Genomic DNA, 22,245 nt, shown 5'->3' on the forward strand with positions numbered 1-22,245 from the left:
CATGGTACAGCTACATCGTCAATACAGCACTGTGCCATATCCAGATAGCAGTTTCAATGTTTCCACCCTTCAAATTTTCTGAGGTCGTCTCTTTGTGCAGTATCAGAAAATGCTGAGTAGGCATGAGAGTAAAACATTTACACATGGAGCTTACAGACAGTTCCTGATGCAGCTGAAGCCTTAAAGCTGTAGTCCTGCAGTTTGCTGAATGGAAGATGTGCTCAACCTAATGGATCGACTGTGGCTGGGTAAAGTGCGTCAGTGCTTCACATGCTACTACCCAGCCATATGTTCCCTGGATTTACAAGTTGTTAGGACCATAATCAGCCACTGGGCTCAAAGAGCTCTCTCAGGAAGAACCCTAGAAACAACTGATGCAGCTGCTAAGGGCTTGAGAGCCTGTTTTAACACACAAAGCAGTGCCTGTTTCTTCTGAAACCCCTTCTACAGAATGGGGCAGGGAGCATTCATTTGCTTGTGAGCTCTGGAAGAACTAAAATCAGAATGGAGGGTGAAGAGCTTGAGGTCTCTGCATCTGTTTAGGTTTATTTTAGTTGGTATGGTGCCCAACAATTCCATGATTTAATCATATTTCCCATGTATTTTTTCAGCGTTTTACCATAATAAACCCTTATCAGTTTCAGTTCTGTCTCAATTATATTGCTATTAAAGCACTAAAAAGCTGATAAACACACTGAGATAACATAGGCCCAGTAAAATGTCACACTTACAGAACTGCTCAATGTGCTTTTAGCACCTGTAGTATTTTAGATTTGTCCATTGAATTACCAAAAAATTTAAAATGCTTTCTATAGAAAATCAAACAGGTGTAATACCATCTCAGAGGTTTGTTTGTTTGTTTGTTTGTTTTAAGTGAAATCCTAGCTGCTCAGGAGGTCTGAAGCAGGAGAATAAGAAGTCTGAGGCCAGCTTGGGCAACTGTGCCAGACCCTGTCTGAAAATAAAACAAGGGCTACGGATGCAGCTCAGTGCTCCCTGGGTTCAATCCCAGTACTGAAGGGGTAAGGGGGAGATGAGACACAGAAACGAAGAAATTATGGCTGAATGGCTAGGATGTTATTTCAGAGGTTAAAAAAAGGGGGGAGGGGGACTCATAATCCAAACTTTTTTTTGTACCAGGAATTGAACTCAGGACCTTGTGCTTGCCAGGCAGGCTCTGTGCTGCTGAGCTACATCCCCGACCCCCAAACATTTCTTATACAAAATTCTAACCACTACTTTAAGATTATGAAGTCCTTTAGTAACCTTATAGAACAAATTCATTAAATTGTTTTTCCTACTTACTAAATGGGGGAGATAAGGATGCATAGAGTGTTTATGATGAGTGAGGCACAGTTCAAAATATAACTGGTTTCTGATGTGAGACACTAAATAGAAAGAGGAGGAATACCCTTTGCAGTGAAATCTTAGGAATTAAGATTACTAACGGGGCGGGGGCAGGGATATAACTCGGTGGCACAAACACCCGCCTGGCAAACACAAGTTTGTAAGTTTGACTCCCGGTACAAAAAAGAAAAAAAAAATTACTGAAGAGAGGCCATTCTGAGGTGACATAAAGATATTTGACTAAAAGCAATCTTATTACTTTAATTTATATGCAATATCTTGACTGGAGTAGGCTAAAATAAAACACCTTAAGTGACATGATATCGTGAATACAAATAATCAGGTTCTTACTAGTTTTTATCATTTGTCCTGTAAGTTTGCTTAAAACCAAAACACTTCTTTGCACTGGAGGCAAGAGGGCAACAAGTCTAGGTCCATGTTCAAATTGTTAAATTTCAAGCTAGTGGAATCTGTACCACAGGTCTAATGTCCAAAAGGAACAAGTTTGTGTGGTTCTGATGTGCTGCCTCTGACAGCAAGAACCTTTCTGAACCTTGCTGTGCTACCCCTGGTAAGCTGTACTCACTTAGACTAGAGGAAGAGGGTCTGGGAAGTGATGAAGGAAATCAAAGAGAAAAAAAAAAAAAACCCAACAACAGAATGAGAAGGAAGCAGTAAAAAGCAGAGAATAGCTGGGGATATAGCTCAGTGGCACATCACCTGCCTGGCAAGTACAAGGTCATAAGTTTGATTCCGGGTACGAAAAAGAAAGCAGAGAATAAGGGGAAATAATATATTCAGTCACAGATCACTAGGAAAACAATCTAAATCCGGTATTACAGGTACGTGTCAAACAGTGACAAAGCACAAAAACTACTGGCCTTCTTTTTCTTGGGGTGCTATAAAGATAGAATTAATGAAATCAGTATTTTTTAGTGCTCACCTGGACAGGGTATGTTAGTCCACCTCTAGTATTGTGATTACACACATGGGCTCATGAGCCAGACTGCCACTTTCTAGAAGCAAATCATTACACTCCTCTGTGCCTTAGCTTCTCGTCTGACAAATTAGAATAGTAACTAACTCCTAGGGGTGGAAGTAAGGATTTAGACTGTTTTATAAACATAATACCCTTATTAGATAATACCCTTACTACATAACAGTACCTGGAACCTAATAAGAGCCATATAATTAGTAGTAATTGTTTGTTTTTAATTTTTTTTTTCCTGAGAAAGGGTCTCACTGTGTTGTCCAGGCTAGCTTCCAACTCTTGGATGAAAGTAATCCTCCTGAGTAGCTGGAAGTAAAGGTTGCACTGCCAATGCCGAGCTTAGCTATTATTATCTAACTTGTTTCTCTCCAGCCTCTCAAAAACTGGAGGAGGGGTGAGTTTTTTTCAACTTCCTGCCTACAGACCTTTTTTTCAGCTTAAAGATTTTGATCATCATTTCATCCTTTCAAATATGATTTACTAGGGAATAGGATATAGGTTGTGAGAGACAGAACAGAGTTAAGGATGACTTCAAGGACTAAAACACTAAAAGGCGTCTTAGAGGAAAATCAATTTTGTTTTATACATGCTAAGTTTCATATGCCCATTAAAATTTAACAAAGATATGGAGTAGGCAGCACGATGCAGAAGTACAGAGTTCAAGGATGAAGCGGAAGTTGGGAGAATATACTTGGAAGTCATCAGCAGATAGACTGTATTTCAAGCCATGGCAATACCGCCCTTCTAGTGGCTCAGGCTTGACGTAATCCTTAGCACAATCATTTACCTAGTAATTTAAATTTATTTCAATTTAAATCCCACAATATTTGCTGAACCTTTATCTTTTTAGGCAATGTATCCAGTCCTTTGGCTACAGATCAATTCATTTATTCATATAACAAATACAGTGGTACCTCGATACATGAACGCTTTTTTTGCAAACACTTTGGTTCACAAACAAAAGTGCTTGGCAGAATTTTGGTTTTGCTTGCAAACTCTACATTGGGTGACAAACATGACATGGCGATCTTTCCCGCACAAACACAAATGTGGCCATCTTTTCCAAAATCATGGACTAATTAAGTTCATGAAGCGAGGTACCACTGTATTTACTGTAACTATGCCAGGCACTATGAACCCAGCAGTGAACAAAACCGACATAATTCCTACATTATCAACAGCCTGATGGGACATAGCATTAAGCAAATAATCACGCAAATACAACATGTAGTTATCAACTGTGACACATGGTATATGAAATTATGAGGAAAATTATTTAGACAAAGGGAGAAGAAATCACAAGGTTTCTCTTAACATCTAAGTTAAGTGAATAACAGCCAATTTCCAATATATATGAACTCCAAGAAACTATTTTTCAGGCCATATCATTGAGAAAAAATGCTTTATCTTTTAATTATTCATTTGGAGTTAAATGGGGTATTTGATACAAGTAGTAAGCATTTAAAAATAAATATAATAATAAACAATGAGATGCCGCTACTAGAAGGTCCAAAATCCGGAAACAATGACAACACCAAAAGTGAGAAAGGATGTGGAGAACAAGAACTCTTGTTCTCTGCTTCTGGGAATATGAAATCCTTATTTGGGAAATGGTTTAGGAGTTTATTATAAAATTAAACATACTCTTATCTTACCATCCAGCAATTATGCTCCTTAGTATTTATCTAAATGAGTTGAAAACTTTTGTCCACATAAAACTCTGCACACAAATGTTTATAGGAGCTTTATTCAGAATTGCTTGCCCAGTTGGGCATGGTGGCACACACATGTAATTCCAGCACTCTGGAGGCTGAGGCAGGAGGATCACTGTGATTCTGAGGCCAGCCTGGCCTACATAGTGAGTTCAAGGCCACCCTGAACTATACAGCAAGACTCTGTCTCTAAAAGAAAAGAAAAAGAATTGCTTGCCCAAACTTGGAAGGAACAAAGATGTCCTCTGGTAGATTGGCAAATGAACGGATAAATAAAATGTGGTACATGCAGACAGTTATTCAGAGCTAAAATGAAACGACCTACCAAGCCACGAGAAGACATGGAAGAATCTTAAGTGCATGTAACAAAGCAAAAGAAGCCAATTTGAAAAGGCTACTATAGGATTCCAGCTGTATGACACTCTGAAAAAGCCAAAACCATTGAGATAGTAAAAGACTCAGTGCTTGCCAGAGACTATAGGGAGAGAGGAAAAAAAAGAAGCACAGAGGATTCTTAAGGCAGTGAAACCATTCTATACAATTCTCTAAAGATGTATACATGCTGTTAAACATTTGTCAAAATGAAGAGCGCTTTATGCACATAACATCCACTCTTCCCTTAACTTGACTCGGGTGTCACCTCTGCTCTGCAGTTTTGGCAAATTCTTTAGGGAAGGCTGTTTCTCCTCTCTGCTGTAACAGCACCTTGCTTATCTCTCACACAGTACTTAAAACCCACTGTAGTAATTTACTTACATATCTATTCCCCCACTATAATGTGAACTTAAAAACAGACACTGTTTTATGCATTTGAGGGTCTTTTTTTGAGAGAGCGTCTTGCTATGTAGCCTACCCAGAGTGGTTTTGAATTCATGGCAATCCTCCTGCCTCAGCCTCCCGAGTTCTAGGATTACAGGCGTGTGCCACCACACCCAGCCTTATTTTATGCATTTTAATATTCCAGCATCTAGGAAATGAGCACATAATAAATGAACAAATAAATGAATACATAAAGATTATTTTAAACTATTCATTCCATCAAAATTTAGTGCCTACAATGTGCCAGTTACTGTTCTAGTACAAGAAAGTGGCCAAAACCTTTCATCTGGCTCTTACCATTTTATCTGCAGAAACTTTCAAATGAGCTAGTTGCTTGTTTGTGCTATGGAAAGAACCACTCGTCTGATGTTTAGAAGTGAGCGTCATGACAATAAATGACAGTGGGAAAGCACATTGCTATTATTCTATCCCCAAAAGGTGTACTTTCAGAGACCAGGACCAATTTCATAATTACCTTCTCTTTACCACTTTTGGGAGAATGTAACTTAAAAGAGTCGGCAAAGGGGAAAACAGTAGAGACAAAGTCAAAGTGATTCTGCCAATAAATACTTTAATGACAACCAAGGTCTATAACATACATTTCACTGTCCCAGCCTACGTCTTCTGCTCTTACACAGATCTGGGGCCAACCAACCATATTTTACCCACATTTGGAAAGAAGGCCATTTTGAATGTTACCCATCAGTATCCATCTTCACAGAAGATACCAATCTGGCACCAGAGTTTCAATGTTAACACTTCCTCTCAGGGAAAGTTAACATGGTAACACAAATGCATGAGCAATGCTGAACCATCCTATTGTTCTATCAGGAGGGCTTGGGAGACCACTGGTTCGGTAAATACAACTGTGTCAAAATACATTAGAACACGAAAGAAGAGGAAAGAAAAACAGTAGAAAGGCTGGCAGAGCTGGGTTCTCATATATCCAGTTCTTAGATTTGAAGTCTCTTGAGCTGTTCGTATGTAATAAAAAACTGAGGAGTAAGTCATGGAAAATGTCTGAATTGATACTGAAAGGCAAACCTAGTTCTAAACTGCATTACACGCTCTTAAATTAAGGTATTTAGTCTGTGCTACTCTCAGTTTCATCGCCTTAAAATTCTTTTTGAAAAACAACACCTGTCAAATCGAATGTGCTGAGTGCCTACCAAGTGCCCATTATGATCACTGTCATTTAGCAATATAACCAGATTAAAACTAGTACAGTTTTCAGCAAACAACACACACACAATATCCGAGAACATCCATGATAACATATAATTCAGTGCTTGAGTAGTGGTTACATCTTAGATGTTCAGACCAATTACAAAAGGTTTGGGAGAGAGATGTTATCTATCTACCTACAGAGCCCACAAGGACGGAACTAATTTCAAACCTGCAGTACACACCAATTTACACACAACACCACACACAGTATTTATTACATGGCTCTACATATAGGAGGCACTCAAACACAGCTAAAGGAGACTGACCCATAAGCATATCTTCCATCAGGTTTTTCCTTTCCTTTTTTGGTGGGGAGTGGATACTAGGGATTGAACCCAGGACCTTCACACTGAGCTATATCCTCAACCTCCTTTTTCAACTTTTTTATTAGTACATGTTCATAGCACATAATGATTACACTCCTTGTAGGGAGTTAGGACATGTACATAACACATCCTAATTCTTTTTCCTTCCCCTCCCCTTCTCCCTCTATCTCTTGGTCTCCTTCCTTCTTGTAAAAGATCTGAGACAGAGGCTGCTAAGTCACTGAGTTGCCCAGCAGGTTGGACTTGAATTTAAGATCCTCCCAGCCCCCAACAGTGCTGGGATTACAGGCATGAGCCACAGCACCTGGTTTCCCATTGGAGTTTCTAAAAACTTCCTTACCCCTTCCACATTAGATGTGTTTTTGTCATTTGGTTTTATACACACACACACACACACACACACACACACACACACATAAAATATATATATATACACACATACATACATACATTATATATGTAATCTGTATACATTATATATAATGTATTTTGCAGTGTATATTAATCTTACAAAATTCTGGGCTTCATTGTGCCTTTTTCTTGCGTGTATATAACATATTTTGATCATATCCATCTATCCTATTACCCTCCCTTTTACCCCATTCCCCCTTCCCATCGTTTTGTTTCAAAAAGGAAACGAGGAAAGTTTGGCACATCTTGTCTACCCCCTTTAGTTTGTATTAGTCTCCAATTAAAGGCTGTTTATTTACTTCCACCCTTAATGGTCACCAATGGGATAGTTTCTTACTTGCCTAAAGGCTTTAATAATCAAGTTTTCCTTCCCATAACCTGGTATTACCTGGGATCCTGAACACCTACTTTATTCTCATGTCCTAAAAGGATACAATGATGTTCCAGGGTCCAAGTCGAAGCCAGTTTGGCCAAAATCCTTTATAGAGTGCAAAAAAGCCCTCATGCTTCCACATCTGAGGGAAAGACGACAACAAATAAAGTGAATTACTCTTTCTCTTTACATTTGACAGCCATCTTCCACTCTGCCCCAGTTAACTTATAGCTCCATGAATGCTCATATTTTTAAAGATATACTCTAAATCCATATGTAGTCTAAATCTATCTCTCCACTTATTCAACAAATATTTACTGAGCACCCACCATATGCAAGGCCCTCCTCTTGATGATGGAGCTAAAACAGTAAACAAGACAGAGAGTGTGCCTGTAGTAGCCAGTCTCCAAGATAGCCCCTAATGAACCAGACCTCCTGTTATTCATGACACACAACGGATTAAGATTAGTCACCAACAGAGTAAGGCAGTCACGAGCACATGTCACTTCCATTGCTAGGTTATAAAGGATACTTTATATATTTATAAGGCATTTACCTAGTTCTCTCTTGGATCGTTCACTCTGGAGTCAATCAGCTGCTGTGTCCTGAAGAGGCCTATAAGGTAAGGTACTTATGCCTCCAGCCAATAGCAGTGAATTATCTTTAAAGCACATAACCTAGGCCCAGTCAAGCCTTTAGAAGACTTCAGCCCTAGCAGACATAAGGGCTACAAACTCATGATAGATCTTTAGCTGGAATCATTCACTCAAGCCATTTCTCAATTCCTGACCCACAGAAACTGCAAAGTAATAAACACTCGCTGTTTTAAGGCACTAAATTTGGGGTAATTTGTTACAGAACAGATAATTTATACAGTCCTTGCCCTCATACAGTATATATTTAGTGGGGCTGACAAGCAAATATTATACATATATTTCCTAGAATCATAAACTGTTAACTGACAAGGGACTTCAGAGATACAATGCAGTCCCATTACCTCTTACCTGGAGTAACACAGCAAACTCATTAATTGTTCTAAAATCTCTACCTAGAAGCCAGAACAATTTTTAAAATTATAAATCAGATCATTGCACTTTCTTGCTACAAGCTCTCAGAGGGCTTTCTGATAGATTTTATTCTAATTGTGAATTATATATGTAATTCATATGACCCAGAAATAAGTGCTACGAAGAAACCCAACACAAGGGAAGGAAATAAGGAGTTGGGCAAGTCACTCCCCTTCAATGACTGTCTCATCTAGAATGGAGATACTGTACTAGAAGTAAGGCTGTAGAAGTGGAAGATGGTCACAGAGAGCCTTGTGGCAACGAGAAGCCATTAAAGGATTTTAGATAGGGTAACAGGATGACATCTGCAGCTGTTCCTTGCTATGTTAGAGATGGATGCATTCTCCATTCAGTGAAGTGTTTGAGGACTCTTAAAAATGAAATCCAAAACAATAATGTATGATACTATCCTACATAATGACAAAAGAGAAGTCATTTTAAAGAATTTTAATAGCAAGTAAGTGAACTAATGAGCAAATGTAAGTACTCAATATTTACTACTTAATGTTTATTACTACTTAACGTTTACTACAATGAATGAACAACAAGGACTCTTTATTACTACTTAATGTTTACTACAATATGATATAGTAGTTTTAAGTAAAAATTTTGTAATCAGACAGAACCTAGATTAAATCTTAGATCTTCCAGGGTCAGGGATATAGCTCAGTGGCACAGCACCTGCCTGGCAAGCACAAGGTCCTGCGTTCGATTCCTGGTACAAAAAAATCTTAGATCTGCAATTTATTAGCTATGTGACCTTGGGTAAGTTATTTAGTTACTCTGATACAAAGTTTTCTCATTTATAAAATGGGAAAGATAATATATTTCCTTAAGACTGCTGTGAGAGTTAAAGGATATACTCTATGTAGAGTGCCTGGCACAGAATTATCATTCAATAAATGCTAGTGATTATATATTATTGTACCTTCTATCTATTAGTCAAATTTCTTTAAAGAGTAATTTATATTTGTCTATTTTGTCCTTACTTCCTATGTGTTTATCCTCTTCTATTAGAATTTAAGTGTCAGATGGTGATGTAGCTCAGTATTAGCAAGCTTGCCACCATGCGCAAGGCCCTGAGTTAAAAACCCCAGCACTGAAAAAAAAAATTAAGTGTCAAAAAGCTGGGACTCTTTGTTCATTAGTGTATCCACACCAACACAGAACAGTGCCTACTATGTAAGACATAAAATTTTTACACTGGATGAATGATTAACACATTCACGATGGATGGGGTCGTAATTGATATGTCTTGCTGCTGGGCAGCTTGAACCACTGGTGGTACATGCATAACTGTTGCATGTATGACTGTACCACTTCTACTACCAGTGGTTCAAGCCAGTGGGAATGTGTTAAATAATCTTTAGTGCATGGCAATCTGGCATTTACAAACCCAATTAAGAAACCTCCCCTAGAAAATCCAACATACACCTTGCAGTCTTTAAGACACTCAATTTGTCTATAGCAAGTGACATTAAATAACCATTCAGTGCCAGATGTGGGGGTGTATATCTGTAATGCCAGCACTCAAGAGGCTGAGGCAAGGGAATTGCCATGAGTTTGAGGCCAGCCTGAACTACACAGCTAGTGAGACCCTGTCTCAAAAAGCCAAAATAAATAAATAAATAACCATTCATTCCTTCTTGAAACTTATTACTCCCTTGTCTTCCATGATATCACATCTTTTGAACTGTTACTTTTTAGTGTCATTCCTGGGGTCCTCACCTCCAAACCCTTAAAACAGGTGTTCCCCATGTTCTTTCTTTGGCACATTACTCTTTCTTCTACACTAGTGACTGTCAAATAGAGGGGGTAGCATGCCGGCAATACCAAGAAGGACTTCTGCCAACTACCGGTATATCCCCTGGGGTCAGTGAATCACTATTCCTGGAAAGAGTTATATACTACATCAGTATGCTCGGAAGACACAACGGTTGTGAACTCCTATAGCCACTCTCCCTAGTCATGTACTATCCGAATGCTAATGATCCCAGGCTCTTATCTATATCTACAAACTTCTCCAACTTAGGGCTAATATATCCATATGTATCCACTGACTATTCCTCGTGCACAATGAACCGAGAGTCCAAAACTATAATGTCTCCCACAAAGCCTGTTCCTCATCTTGTGATGTTTCTGTCAATGAGTCATCATCTGGGCACCAAATTCAAAACCCTGAAGTTATCTTTAACCTCTCCCTTCTCCCATGCCTTTCCATATTATCTAAACAAAGTCTTATTGACTTATTCAACTACATTTTTTTGAAGGTTGTCCCACCTTTCACATCCTCATGATCATGCTGAAGTTCAGGTTTCCATCCCTTCCTGCCCAGTTTACTAACAAAAGCCTTCCCAATCAGCTTCTCTGTCTCTAGCAATGGTTCTCAAAGTGTAGTCACCAGGCTAGCAGCATCACTACTGCCTGGGAACTTGTTAGAAGGGCAGAGACCTACTGAATTGGAATCTGGAGATGGGGCACAGCTAACTGGATTTTTACAAACTCTCCAGGTTATTGTGAGGCATTTTAATAACCACAGTTCCATGTGCATCCCCCTAGATTAGTGGTCTTCAACCTTGGGTGAACACTGCAATCACCTGAGAATTTTTAAAAATATTGACACCTGGCTCTTGCACGCCAGGTTCTGAGTTGATTGGCCAAAGTAAATAAATGAGCTAGGTAAAAGTTTACCAAGTGATTCCAGTGTGCACTCAAGATTGAGAATTACTGTCACAGAACTCATCTTCAGAAAGCCAGAGTGATCTATTGAAAATGCAAATCTGGCCTGATTGATAGCTTTCAGTATTTGTCATTACATTTAAAAAGTCCAAGCATCTTAGTATAACAATCAATACCCTTTATAACCTAGCCAACCCTAATCCATCAAATTGAGGAAGGCATCACAGTGTAGAAGTTAAGAAGGTCAGCTGGAAGCCAAAGGGTTTGAATCGACTCCCAAACTCCTACTTACTAGCTGTCAAACCTTGAGGAGGTTACTGAATCCCGCAGTGCTTCCGCATCTATCTATGGGGTAAGGGTGAGGACTAAATGAATGAATGAATGAATACTGTATATATAAGCTTCATTAGGACAGTTCCCAACACACAACAAATTACTCAACAGATGTGACTTATTTTATTAAATTTACCACCATCCACAGGATGTCTATTTCAAACTTCCAAATTGGGTTGTAATTTCATCCCATAGAACTGAGCTTATCACTTACCCATTTGTATTGATTATCTGGTTTGTACACCTATAGTACTTTTGTAATAGCCATAATTTCTCTGCTGCTGCTAAAGTAGTTCCTGATATATAATAAGCAGTTGTTCAACGAGACTGATAACAGCAGAGAAACTAAACAGCACTGTCATATTTTAGCCCAAATTTGTTTCTGTAGTAGCATCATCAAATTATATAATACATTTATGATATATCGCTTCCTACAAACATAACAACAGAAACTTTCAAAGCAAACTGAACAACAGAACAACCCCCAATCAGGTACCACGTTTTTAGTTTTTAAGTGACAAGTTTTCTATTATAGGGTCTCTCTCTTATCTAAAGTGGAAAAATGCAAGGTATGTTTTTCTCTCCTGATACTTCTACATGAAGCTATTAATAAAAGCATCTTGTACTCTCAAGCACTTAAATTGGAATAATAAATACCAAGGACTACCATGAACCAGCAGGTTGCCAAAGAGACAGCTTTCTACCTGAGGATAACTCTGAGAACTACTAAAAATACATGTGTTGGTTCTTTCATCTTTGGAATACTATACAGCAACTAGGAATAAGAACTGAAAAAAGGTCTAAGACATCAAAGAAAAGTAAAAATGTAACCCAAATCTGTAGTATGCATACCTTTAGAATACCATCCAAAGTACCCTTATAGAGGTCCACATGTCCCACAATTGCCCTCTGGTTCATCATGCGAGTTCGCACCACGTCAACTGGATTGGACGCCAGAGCCCCGGCCAAGCCGCATGTAAAGCTGGAACTGAAGATGTAAACTTTAAGAAGACAGATCTCCCCCATTTCCACCTTCTGCCCAACTTAAATAGAAATTAGGCCAAACATGAAGGTACAATAACTCAGACGCATCAGATACACCCTGACACTTGCCTTTGCGTTAAAATCTAAAGAGAAAAGAAATTTTTTTCTAAAGAGACATCATGCACAGATTGCCCCTTCAGATTTCAATCTGAAATTTGGTCTCTTCTTTTTAAACAAGACAGTTTTTAAGCCTAACAAGATCCAGAACCAGGCAGTCTCATGTATCATCTATTAGTTACATAAAGTTTTCAAAGCACAGAATCATATACCAAATGCATTTGAGTAGCAAAATATCATAAAGATTACACGAGAAAGAAAAGGGAAGATGAGATGAGCAATAGTTTTCAGCCAAAACTATGGTCAAATTTAAGAGACTCTAAATTTTGTCATTTTTTCTGATTCCCACTGAGAAAAATTTGTTTTCTGATATGAAATTAACAAAAGCTAATAATCGATGTCCTTAATAGATATACAGTCATGTTTGAATACATGCAAATCATAGCAACATACTGTAGGCTGCTGTATTACACACTGCCCCTAAGTATCTGAGTACCCATAACATTTGGGATCTGTGTGAAGTGTAAAATGTTCAGAAGATGTAAAGTGCTTGTAATAGGAGAGGCAAGGGTAGTAAGGTCATATATACCAGTTATCAGTTCCACCTGAGTATGTCAATGAAAGAGGCATTTTGTGCACAAATTTCCAGAAATACAGAACCAGCACATCCTATCCTACTTACACAAAGTGAGTCAAAATTGTGTCACCCATCATTCCTGACAGTATTAGGTGCTTCTTGGTAATATCATAGACTGGTAGCTCTACTCCTACAACGATGGCAGCACGCTGAGCAGTTGGGACCACACCCTACAAAACACCAGTGACATTAGACATTAAGGAAATACAGAGCGACAAAAGTTTTAAAGTGAATAAAAAATAACTTGAGAGTTCAAAGGTGCAACAAAAATCCAAGTCTGAAATATGGAGGTAATTCTTTCAAATAAATGAGTATAACTTGAACACTTATAAATGTCCAGTTCACTTGCTGTACTAAAAATAAAATCATGGATATGACACCTATACCATTAGAGATGAAAGAAGAGGATAAATTTGACTTTGTTATAATGAAAAACTTTTGTGATTAAAAAGATACTATCAAGAAAGTGAAGACACCCTACGCAACAGAAAAAAAAGTATTTGCAAATCATGTATCTGATGAGGACCTAATACCCAGAATATATAAAGAACTCTTATAATGAAATAAAAAGGCAAAACAATCCAATTAAAAATGAGCAAAAGATCTCAAGACATTTGCCCCAAAGAAGACACATGAACGGCCAATAAGCACATGAAAAGTTGTTTAACATCACTCATCATTAGAGAAATGCAAATCATAACAATGACATACTACTTCATACCTACTAGTGTGACAATAATTTTTTAAAAGTAAGATAGTGTTGATGAAGAGGTGGAGAAATAGGAACCCTTATATACTTCTGGTGGGAATGTAAAAACAGGGGAGCCACTGTGGAAAACATTTTGACATTTCCTGAAAAAGTTAAACATAAAATTACCATATGACCCAGCAATTCCATACTTAAGTATATACCCTAGAGAACTGAAAATATTTTCATAAAGAAAAGAGAAACCAGTATTCACAGTAGCAATACGCAGAACAGCCAAAAAGTACAAAATAATCCAAATAACCAAAGAAGGGATAAACAAAAAATGTGGTACAACTCAGAGAGATTAGGGCATGACAAAGATGGCTGGTTAAATTACAAAATCACAGACATAGTTCCCAAAGCCCTGCACATGGACTTCTTGCAAGAACTTGAACAACTTTTGATAGAATGGCCTAGCCCTCACATCAGCCTGAGGTGTGGGAGATATGAAAAGGACGGTCCACATTGACTTTTTGCCACTGTGTTCTCTCATGATAGCCCATTCTCTCCTGTAGAGCATATTTCTTTTCCTACTTAGCCCAAACTTGCTCTACAGAGCTTGTTTCACTTTTCCTATCTTTAATAAATGTGAACCCTTATTACCATCTGTATTTGCCTTGACGAATTCTTTATTCAGGACAGAAAGAACCTAGAGAAACCACCTCAAGGAGACTCCAGCACCCCCAAACCCAGTAACATAACAATACAACTGAATCATGATTCAGCTTTTAAACAATGAAGTACTAAGCCTGCGTGGCAGCTCAGTGGTAGAGTACTTGCCTAGCATGCACAAGCTCCATGTTTCATCCCCAGCACAACAAAAACTAGAAAAATGAAATGAAGTACTGACACATGCTACAACACGGATTAACACTGAAAACAGTATACTAATGACTAAGCCAGTCACTATACACTATATATCATGGGTCTTAGGTATTTTTCTTGTTGCTAACACAAAAGTTAAAGGAGGAAAGGTTTGTTTAGTTTACAGTTCATAGAGGTTTCAGTTCATGGTTGGCCGGCTCAAAGGTAGGGTGGCATGGCAGAGGGGCATCGCAGAGGTGGAATAGCTCATGGTGGGCAGAAGACAGCAAAGTAGTGAAGAAGCAAAGTGACAAGAAGCAAGTGACAAGCTATAAGCAGCAACTTTCTTTCTGTCCCTTATATCTATCCAGGCTACCCATGCTTAGGGCAGGTAGCACTCACAACCAGGGTAGGGCAGCCTTAATCCTAGCATTGCACCATGAGTGAATCCCGGCATCACATCCTAGATCCCAGCAGCATACACCCTAGATCCAGTCCAGCCACCTCTGAGAAACCCCACCTATGACCACATGAGCCTTTGGGGGAACATCTAGATACAAGCCATAATATCATATGATTCCATTTATATGAAATACCTAAACCAGGCAAATCTATAGAGGCAGAAAGTTGTGCTGTGGTTGTCTGGGGCAGGAGAACTGGAGAAAATCGGAAATGACTACTAAAGGGTAGGTTTCTTTTTGTAATGAAAATATTTTGAACTTAAAGATGATACCGATTACATACAAATCTATGAATATACTGAAACCCTTTAAGTTGTACACTGTAAAGATGGTGAATTTCATGGTATGTGATTTATCCCAATAAAGCTATTATCAAGAGTAAAATCATAAAGTGAAAGTCAGTGAGGAGAGGCGATCTTCCAAGTTTAATTCACAGAGCTGTAGGATAGGCAGAAAAGACACATACTAGGGTGACAGCAAAGGTGTGAAACAACTGGGGAAGGGCCAAGGGAAAGTAGTACCTCCATTACAAGTCTTCTTGTGGTAACATTATCAATGTTGTACTCACAATGTTCCCATCACAGCTCACATAACAGCACAGGGTTGCTAGAGTGTTAAAAGACATATTTTTGAAGAATATTAATGATATAAGAAAATTCTTGTGAGATAACATTGAAGAAGGCAAGACAAGCTAAGCATGTTGGTGCACACCTCTAAACCCAGCATTCTGGGAGGCTGAGGCAGGAGGATCACAAGTCTGAGCGCAACCTGGGATTTAGCAATTTAGTGACTTAGCAAGACCCTGTCTTAAAATTTAAAAATAAACTAAAAAAAAAATAGACTGGGAATGCAGCTCAGTGAAAAGGCCCTGGGGTTCAATCGCCAGTATAAAAAAAAAAAAGGCAAGATGTTGTGGCTTGCCTTTTCTAGATGTTCCCCCCAAAGCCTCATGTAGTTATAGGTGGACATTTTCGAGGTAGCTGGATCTACAATGTGTGATGCTAGGACTGTGTGATGCTGGGATCAAGGGTGTATGATTACCACATTAGTCTACTAATTGGTTTGGCATAGTTCTTGGTGTGGATAACTGGAAGGCCCAACCTGGGTGTGAGTACTACCCGCCCTAAGGGAATGTAGCCAGGACCGAAAGAGGGCTGCTGTTGTCATTTGCTGCTGCTTTGCTGCCTTCTGCCCACTATGAACTATTCCTCCTCTGCCATGCCCCTCTGCCATGCCACCCTGCCTTGGAGCCAGCCAACTATGAACTGAAACCTCTATAAACTGTGAGCTAACTGCACCTTTCCTCCCTTAACTGTGCCTATTGGGTATTTGTCTCAGCAATGAGGAAAAGTGACTAAGACATAAGATATGAAATTATATATTATTATATACATATATTTATATGAACCAAATTTTTAGAAAGGATTAGAAAGAAATACATTAAAACTTTTTTCTGGGATTAGGATAACACATGACTTCATTTTCATTTTCATGCCTTAAGCATGCACAAGTTTTGTCAATCATCTCTCAATAAAATAGGGAATGAATGAAAATACGCTTTAAAAATTGAAAACAACATACCATGGTGATAACTCCTTTCTGAGATAACTCTTATTTTAAAGTGTTCAACCCTTGAACTAAATTTAAATTCCTAACCTCGATTTATAAAGTAGATGTGATATAGCTATGCTGAGATGCTTGATCCTGCTGATCTGGAGAAATACTGCCTACTTCTCAGACTCCTCCACTTGCTTGTCTCTGTTTAAAGAGGATAACCTTCCCGCAAGACCACGTTGGTGAACACTAAGGCTCCAAACTGGGGCCCACACACCAAATTCAGGCTACTGACATGTTTTGCATGGCTCACGTAGTATTTCTAAAAGACTCAGCTGGCAATGTGCAAAAAATCAGTATATTTCACATAGAAATGAAGGTTGCCCGTTTCTCTTGACAAGCCAGAAAAATCTGGACATACTGGGCTCACCATCAACATATGGCAGCAAAAGGCTGGAGTTGAGGAGCAGCTGTCTGTTTTCAACAGGCCAGGTGCTCTCCAGTTCACAGCTGTCTCTCCAACTCTGAAGTCAGTGCCAACTGCACTTTGTTATTGCACTCCTGCTGTTCTCCCTTCCAACAGAGTTAAGAAAGTGAAATGTTTCTAGTACCCATGCTAATACCAGAGCAGGAAAATAAGCTGGGTGTGGCACACACCTATCATCTCAGCGCTCACACTGCTGTAAATTTGAGGCCAGCCTGGGCTACAGAGTAAATTCAAGGTCAGCCTGAAGTGCACAGTAAGAACCTGTCTCAAAAAAAGAAAAAGAAAAAAGAAAAAGAAAGCAAAGAAGAACCTGTGTCTAAAAAAAAATATTTCCTTCATTTCCCTGAAATGAAGAAATAATCCTATACTTTTAATATGGAAATAAAATGTCTGTCTCAAAAGAATACATACTTTGCTTCTTTATTTTAAAGAAATCACCCTTGATCCCAGCATCACATGTTCTTACATGCGTAGAACATGTAAGTAGGCTATATCATGGAAAAGCTATGCTCAGTTCCTCAAAAAATTAAACACAGGATTATCATATGATCCAGCAATGCTACTTCTGGGTACACAACCCCTCAAATTGAGAGCAGGTTCTCAAAGAGATACTTGTACATCTAAGTACATAGCAGCATCATTCACAATAGCCAAAAGGTTAAAGTCACCCAGGTATCATCAACAGTTGAATACATAAACAAAATGTGGTGTACACTTACAATGGAATATTATTCAGCCTTAAAAAGGAAAGAAATCCTGACACATGCCACTACATGGATGATACTTGGGACATCATGCTAAGTGAAATCCCATTGAAGCCACATACCGTATGACTCCATTTAGGTGAAATATCGAGACTAGTCAAATTCATAGAGACAGAGAGTAGAAAGGGGGCTTTCAGAGCCTTGGGAAAGGAGGAAACTGGGAGCTACTGTTTAACTGCTCTTCAGTTTCAGTTTTACAAGATGAAGTGTTATGGAGACTGGCTGCACAACAATGTGAATGTACTTAATTCTACTCAGCTGCACACTTAAAATGGTTAAGAGGGTAGATTTTTATGTGTACTTTACCACAATTAAAAATAAAAGCCATAGGGGCTGGGGATTTAGCTCAGCGGCAAAGCGCCTGCCTGGCAAGCGCAAGGTCGTGAGTTCGGTTCCCGGTACCGGAAAAAAACCAAAAAAAAAAAACCAAAAAAAAATAAAAAATAAAAAAATAAAAGCCAGGCGTGCCATTGCACACCTGTAATCACAGTACTTTGGCAGCTGAGGCAGGAAGATTCCCATGAGTTCAAGGCCAGTCTGGGCTACATAAGCAAGTTCAAGGCCAGCCTAAACTACATAGCAAGACCCTGTCTCAAAAAAAAAAAACCAAAATTGTGCTGGACATGGTGGCACAGGCCTGTAATCCCAGCACTCAAGAGGCTGAGGCAGGAGGGTTGTTGTGAGTTCAAGACCAGCCTAGGCTACAAAGTGAGCTCAAGGCCAGCTTGAATTACATAGCGAGACCCTGTCTCAAAAAGACAAATAAATAAAATTTTAAAATAAATAAAAAATAAAATAGCTGTGCTCCACTGACAAAAAGCTCCAACTGTATTTACTGCTTTGTCTTTGTCCCTTGCCATCTGTTTATTTAAAAATTTCTAGTTAGTTCTGTTTTCTGGTTTTACCAGTGGTGGCGAACTGATGGCACGTGTGCCACAGCTGGCTGTTTGTTATTGTCTTGGTTACTTTTCTCTCACTGCTGAGACAAAACACCTGACACCCAGAATTAAGGAAGGGAAGGTTTATTTAGCTCACAGTTGGTGGAGGTTTCAGTCCATACTTGGCTGGCTCCAAGGCAGGATGGAACATGCAGAAGGCAACAGTTCATGGAGGCAGAAGATAGCAAAAGCAGCAAGAGCAAAATGGAGGAGCCACAAGCAAGTCTCTTTCCCTCCCTTACACTGTCCCAGCATTGGACCATGGATCAACCATAAAATCTAGAGGCCCACCCTATAACTACATGAGACTTTGGGTTCGGACACCCAGACACAAACCATAACAGTTATCATTGAAAGCTCTGAAAGGTTCACCATCACTGAATTAGACTAATCAACAAAGTACACACTGCTGTTATCAAAAAGCAAGCCTTACGAATCATTCCTGGATGATAAGATCATTAGGTGAGAGGTTATTCTGTCTCAAAAAGAACATGTAACACAATGTACTTTGATTCTTTAGCTAGGTACCCGAATCATGTAAGTAGCTCATATCATAAAAGCAATTATGTTCAGTTATTAGGTATTAGGATGTACACATATTGTAGAATAACACCCCACAGATTACTTGCTAATTGCTAATTGGGAAAACTTTTTACACAATAAGGCCTGGTGGATCTCACCTTACTGAGTAATTAAACTTAGCACAACTACTCATGGGGTAACCCAGCACTGTGCACCTCTTGCTGTGATGCAGCATGAAATACACAGCATCGCCTAAGAAGCTTCCACCGAAAAGTTTAACATGAATATGTTCAAGCCAATGGTCTCAACTTTCAGTGTATAAATACACTGGGGAACAAGTTAAACATACATGGAAATATTCCATAAGAAAACTACCTTGGTCTCATCAATACAAGAAATTTTAATATGAACTTGATATTAAGTACTAAGGATTTACTGTTCATTTTTTCATGTGATACTGGTATTGTTATATAGGAGAACGTTTATGTTCTGAATAATGAAGAATTAAGGAGCGTGCCATAATGTGTATAACTTACTTTCATACAGTTTAGCAAAACAAGTGTGTATATATGTATATACACACATAAATACTGCAAGCTTTATCAGTCATTTAATCTAGGTCATGAGTATGTAGTGTTCATAGTTCAATTCTTTCAACTTTTCTTTATGTTTGGGTGTTTATAATAAGTAGTCGTGGAAAATGACAAAGGAGGAAGAACTGCAAAGCCTTCATTTGTATTCAGAAGTATATTAATGGATTTCCCATCCCACTCTCTCTTGATATTCCACTAGGAGTCTCATTTACTATTACAACATTCTGTGATTAGAATGAATTAAAAAGGTATAGATAGCAATGATGACAACAAAAAGCAAAGTATAAAAAGAAGACTAGAAGATAATATGACAAAATGTTAACAGTCATTATGTCTGGGTGGTTGTACTACTGATATTTTTAAATTTTCTACATATTCCTAATATTTTCCAGTACATCTTTTACTTATCACAAGCTTAAAGTTGTTTTGAGCCAAGGGTGCAGTGTAGTGGTAGAGTGCTTGCCTAGCCTAAGTGAAGCCCTGGGTTTGACCTCCAACGCCACAGAAAAAAGTTGTTTGAAATAACATCTTTTGAACATTAGCACTACAGAGTCCATCATCGATAAACATTAGTGTGTTAGCACAAAACTGGCAAAAAATACACTGACAAACTAAATTCACTAATGAAGTTGTGCAAAGTAGAATGGCTATCTCAAATAATGTAATAACTTTTTCCACAATATAATCTCCCAATACTAAGCAGAAATAAAAACCACCGATAACCTTTTAGTTCTTTCACAGGTTTGATGAGGAGTTTCTTACTTGTTTTGGGAATCAGAATTCACATTTTATGGCTTGTATAAAAATATTCTTTGCAAATATTAGGAACTCAAGAGTACACAACATTACCAGAAGGAGTACTCACCCTCCACAGACCCCTGGTACCCTCTTGTTGGTATATATCAATGAAGCTGCCAATCATGCTCCCTTGGAACAAGCTTCCTTGAGCCTGCATTCGAATCTAAAATAAGAAGTGAACATTTTGTTTTGACAGAAAGAACCAAACTGAAATGTTTCACTCATTTAAAATTAAGATAAAAAGCATTTGAAAAAAGAAAAAAAAAAGCATCTGAGAATTTTCAGAAAAATCTCTGCTATTATGATGAAATTAATGCGGTAAACTGTAGACAGAAACACTGTGTGTCAAAGAGTAGGTTTTAAAGCTGATTTTCATTAGCCTCATATTCTGCATACTAAGTTCATTTCTGAAGATAGAAGAAAATTTGGGGAAGAGAACTAGTATTCAGTGAATATAGAAAATAACTTTTATGATTAAATTTTAAAAATAACAAATAGGTTATATAAATGACACATCCATTTAATAAAACATTTTACAGAACCATAAAATTTTCTTGTACAATATTTGTTGGCATTGGAAAATGTAGAAAAAAAAATTCATTGCTAAATAGAAAAACAGTTACAGTATGTGCATCAATTTTATTAAAAACATGTAAACCTTAGAGTATCCATAAATACAGCAAGGAGACTGGATGAACAAACATATATACCCAAACACTGACAGTGATTCATGTCTGAATGGTAAGGTTACAAGTGGGCATTTACTGTTGTGGTTTTTGTTCTGCCCTTCACTTCTCTCTACATTGAACATGCATTCCTTACATAATTATAAAAAGTTAAAATGTTTTCTAATATAATTCTATGCTCACAAGACCTTAAATTGAGTTTCATTTGTAAAAAGCATGATACTATATCTAGTCAAGTGGCCTTTGAGCGCTGTACGACAAAAAATATAGCATTCAATAGCCATGTAAAAGATTTGGTATAACTTCCCACAAATCACTGTACTTCGCCATTACATTCTAGTGGCTCCCAGCACTCTGAGAGGCTGACACAGGAGGATCACAACTTCAAACCCAGCCTAGGCAACTTAATGAATTGACAAGACCCTGTCTCAAAAAAATTTTAGCTGATTGTCCCTCAGACAAAGGGCTTCTATCTAGAACATATAAAGAATTAAAAAATTTCAGCCCCTCCAAATTCAAAGACCCAATCCAAAAATGGGCAGCTGAGATGAACACACATTTCTCAGACAAGGAGATACAAACGGCAAATAAATATATGAGAAAATGTTCAACATCATTAGTCATTCGAGAAATGCAAATTAAAACAACACTAAGATTCCACCTTACCCCAGTAAGAATGGCTAGCATTAAGAAATCAACCAATAACAAATGCTGGCGAGGCTGTGGAGAAATAGGAACCCTTCTCCACTGCTGGTGGGAATGCAGACTGGTGAAACCACTGTGGAAATCAGTTTGGAGATTCCTCCGAAAACTAGGTTTAGAGGTCCCATTCAACCCAGCTATCCCCCTGCTGGGTATTTTCCCAGA

At 38.3% G+C, this 22,245-nt stretch overlaps 1 protein-coding gene across 6 annotated transcripts in view; it reads right to left on the reverse strand.

Annotated features, from left to right (window-relative positions):
- Positions 1-5,420: 5,420 nt before the first annotated feature.
- Slc25a14 (solute carrier family 25 (mitochondrial carrier, brain), member 14) overlaps positions 5,421-22,245 on the reverse strand; it is a 33,788-nt gene continuing 16,963 nt past the window's right edge. For 4 of the 6 annotated variants that reach the window (XM_005401237.2, XM_005401236.2, XM_005401238.2 and 1 more), the window contains 5 exons: positions 20,760-20,855; positions 13,069-13,193; positions 12,138-12,273; positions 7,268-7,348; positions 5,421-5,864 (listed from right to left, as the gene is read on the reverse strand). In XM_005401237.2, the coding sequence (XP_005401294.1) occupies positions 5,823-5,864; positions 7,268-7,348; positions 12,138-12,273; positions 13,069-13,193; positions 20,760-20,855 (480 nt within the window). In that variant the 3' untranslated portion in view covers positions 5,421-5,822. Of the gene's footprint in view, positions 5,865-7,267; positions 7,349-7,762; positions 7,822-12,137; positions 12,274-13,068; positions 13,194-20,759; positions 20,856-22,245 lie in introns of those variants that run through there. The other 2 variants (XM_013523087.1, XM_013523088.1) reach the window with 2 other exon arrangements.

Source organism: Chinchilla lanigera, unplaced genomic scaffold (assembly GCF_000276665.1).
Source record: "Chinchilla lanigera isolate Chin_1 unplaced genomic scaffold, ChiLan1.0 scaffold00072, whole genome shotgun sequence".
NCBI lineage: Eukaryota > Metazoa > Chordata > Mammalia > Rodentia > Chinchillidae > Chinchilla > Chinchilla lanigera.